Source organism: Microtus ochrogaster, chromosome 8, assembly GCF_000317375.1.
Source record: "Microtus ochrogaster isolate Prairie Vole_2 chromosome 8, MicOch1.0, whole genome shotgun sequence".
NCBI classification, from domain to species: Eukaryota; Metazoa; Chordata; class Mammalia; order Rodentia; family Cricetidae; genus Microtus; species Microtus ochrogaster.
In genome coordinates, this window is record NC_022015.1 from 15,504,172 (window position 1) to 15,507,717 (window position 3,546).

Genomic DNA, 3,546 nt, shown 5'->3' on the forward strand with positions numbered 1-3,546 from the left:
CCCCAAAATTACACAGGATGGGCTGTGAAATCAACAGAGAAATTGCTGCGGTTTTATGTTGCCCCGAGGTCCATGTGTTAAAGCCTTGGTCACCAGACCACGGTGCTAAAAGGATAGAAGGAACCATTAGAGAATGGGGCCCAATGGGAAGTTAGGTCCTTAGGGATTGCCCTTAAATATTGGGACCCCAGGCTCTTCTTTCTGCTCCCTAGCCACCATGAGGTGAGCAGGCCTTCATCAGGAACCCCAGCATGTACTGAGCCGTCACGGGTTCAAATCAACAGGTCTAATGAACTCTGTACTGGAACTTCTAAACCGCGAGCCACAGTTTTTCCTTTATAAAGATAATTATCTCTGGTCTTTTGTCATGATAGCAAACATCTAATTAATGCATGTCTGACATATGGAAATGAGTAGGAGAGAAGGCATAGCAAGAACCAAATAAATATTTAATAACTGTAAAGAGGAAACCACACAGGCTTTTTTGTTTGTTTGCTCTGTAGTCTTCAGTACGTGCGTGGTTTGTTTGTTTGTCGAGAAATGGCTTGACAGGGCAAATTCTTTTAAAAACAATATAAACATATCAAGTACAAATACGCCGACGATCAAGGCACTCCTCAACTAGGCCTTGAGACTAAAGGACTCCTAGCTGCAAGGTTAAGACTGCTTTTCAAGTCAGCCCACAATCCCCAGATGTTGCTGCTCTTTCTGATAGAAAAGCAATACAGGCAGGAGAGCTGACTCTGGGTTATTTCTTTTACCTCTTCTTTCAAATGACTGGAGAAAACGCTCTTCTTCATCCTCCCCCCCTCCCAATAAAATGAAACTAAACTTCAAAAACAAGTGACCTTACCCCAAATGGGACCTAGGACTCAACCCAGTGGCCCTGGTGGTCAAGCTTCCCAGTTCTAGAAGCCTGGGACTCTGCTAAGGTCAAGACTGCATACTGGGGATTGGGAAGGGCAGAGGAGGGCTGGGGAGGTGGCTCTGGCCACTGCAGTTTAGACACAGTGAGCGGTGAAGCAGAGCAAGCATCCAGCCCTCTCTCTGAGCTATGACCCAAACAGAGAGGCGAAGAGCTTTCCCAGCATGCTTAGGAAGCAATCTCTGGTTCCGTATGGCCTGTCATTCCTGGTAGAGCCCCTCAAAGTCTGCAGACTTCATAGCCAGCTGACAGTTGGTGTTGGCATGCTTCTGTGGCAGGGGCCTGTTGTGTGAAAGGAGAAAATGGTTAGTTTAGGAGCCACACCAAGAATGGCCCAGCACGTGTGCCGCACTCTTGGTTGGTGTGTTCTATGAACTCTTGTCACAGAAGGTAAGAAAGCTGAACTCCTGTCCAAGCTGACTGACACCTTACGAAGGTCTAGCTAATGATGTGTCTTTGGGAGAATGAGGAAGAGCCCTGGGGAAAGACTTCACTTGAGAGAACGGGTCTCTTGGGCTCGTTTGCACGCTCATGATCTCTCACCGGTGCCCTCCCCCGAACATGTTTGTACCTGGAGAGCTGTACCAGTTACGGCCATGTGGAGGCAAACCCACAGGCTAAGGATGGCAGCGAAGAAAGGCAGAAGGCACTCAGTATGTTGGTGACACCATATAGTGGTTGTACCAGCCCTCCTGGGCTATCTCCATCTCTTGGTTATCCAATAAAAACAAAACCTTATTTGAGTTAGTATCTACCTCAGGCTATTATGTTTGTAATTACTTGCCACCAAAAACATTTCTACCTGGCAACAAAAAAGCCAAAACAAACAAACCAAAACCAAGGAACCTTTGCTCTGCTCTTCTTTCTTTTTGTAAGCAAGTGTGTGAAGAAGCACTGGGCAGTGTGACAGGTTCTACAATCCCAGCTGTTTGGGAAGCTAGGGCAGGAAGGACGTTGCAGTTTCAAGGCCAGCCTGAGCTACAGAGTGAGTTTAAGGCCAGCCTGATCAACTTTGTGAGAGCTTATGTCAAAATTTAAGGATGATTATATATATATATTGGATTTTTGAGACAAGGTTTCTCTGTGTAGCCCTGGCTGTCCTGAAACTTGCTTTGTAGACCAGGCTGGCCTCAAACTCACAGAGATCCTCCTGCCTCTGCCTCCTAGGTGCTGGGATTAAAGGAGTGCACCACCACAACCTGGCTCAAGAACAATAACTTTAAAGGCCTAGAGAATGCTTGCCTCAGAAGCCTAAATTCTGAATTCAGTCTGCAGTAATTGGATGGAGTGGGGTAGGGGGAAGTCAGGCACACTCTGGCTATTTGGAAAGACCCAGGGTGACGTGGGGTGAATGATTTGTGTGGTCTACAAAGGCACGTGCTGCCCTGGCCCCTTACTTCCCCCTACCCCAGCCTTCAGGCCCTAGGAAGTCTCTCCAGCATCTCTGACATTAAGATTATCTACAGAGAAGATCACAATGTGTTGCTGAGAAACTGTCTAGTATATTTCCCTAAGTAAGGCCATATTAGAATTTGTTTCCTTTTTCATCTTTCAGTTTAGGATCAAACCCATTAAGTCATAGAACAAATTGGTAGCTCCTCTTTGATCTCTTGTACTTTGGGTCAATGAGGGACTATCTTTATCTTGAGTGTTAAAGATTTTCCTAACGCAGCATCTAATTTATCATAACACCTTCTATGTTCTTTCCATTCTTGTTATCTCACAGAGGAACAGGGGAGTTTTCACATAACATGTGGAAGAGCTAAGTGACTCAGTGAACTGACCCTTCATACCAAGGCATCAAGTCACAAATCCTGTGTGGTACAGATCTGCTCAGACTATGTTAGTAAAAGAGTGAAAAAACAATGTCACATTTTCACTAAATTAGAAGCACGAATCATTATGGAGTTCAGCTATACTATCAGAGACCATCCACAGTCCTCTGGAGAAGGTTCCCCTTCCCCACTGCACTGTGAGGGTCCAGCTTCTCCAAAGATTTCCTCCAGACCACATGAACAGAGGTACAGAGGCTAGCCTTGCTACTTCCACCAAAGCATATAGTTAAGAAAACTATGATAGCCAGGGTGGCACTGTGCACCTGTAGTTCCAGCACTTGGGGAAGGGTGCTGAGGCAGGAGGATCAAGAAACTGAGACTAACCTAAACTATATCATGAGTTCCAGGCCAACCCTGGCCATATAGCAGGAGGTAGGAAAAAATAGAGAAGGCTATTGATAAAATATAAGACAATGTGACCTGTGACCTGGCTAAATTAATTTTGTTTATAAAATACAACCATTTTTCATTAACATGTTTTTTTGTTTAGATGGTTGGTATTTTTCCTTTTAAGAGGACAGACAGTTCTATAGTTGCTGCTGTAACTTGCAGTGGGACTGTTATCAAAGCTCTGCACCCACGCCTCGGATGCTTCAGTAGCCTTTGAGAAGGTCAAGTGACTCCTGAGAACAGGAAGTTGAGAATCTCTGCCCAAATGGGAGCCTGATGTCTCGGGAAGAAAATGGAGACGGGAAGAACCAAGTTGAGCCTCTCCACTGACAAACACCATTCTGACTGTGCTTTTCTTTTCTCTTTCAGTGTGTATGTGTGTTTGTGTGTGTGTGT

General features: G+C 45.3%; 1 protein-coding gene across 3 annotated transcripts in view; it reads right to left on the reverse strand.

The window, feature by feature from the left end:
- Positions 1-510: 510 nt before the first annotated feature.
- Tmem159 (transmembrane protein 159) overlaps positions 511-3,546 on the reverse strand; it is a 17,427-nt gene continuing 14,391 nt past the window's right edge. For all 3 annotated transcript variants that reach the window (XM_013347719.1, XM_005351159.2, XM_026781053.1), the window contains one exon: positions 511-1,207. In XM_013347719.1, the coding sequence (XP_013203173.1) occupies positions 1,161-1,207 (47 nt within the window). In that variant the 3' untranslated portion in view covers positions 511-1,160. The remainder of the gene's footprint in view (positions 1,208-3,546) is intronic.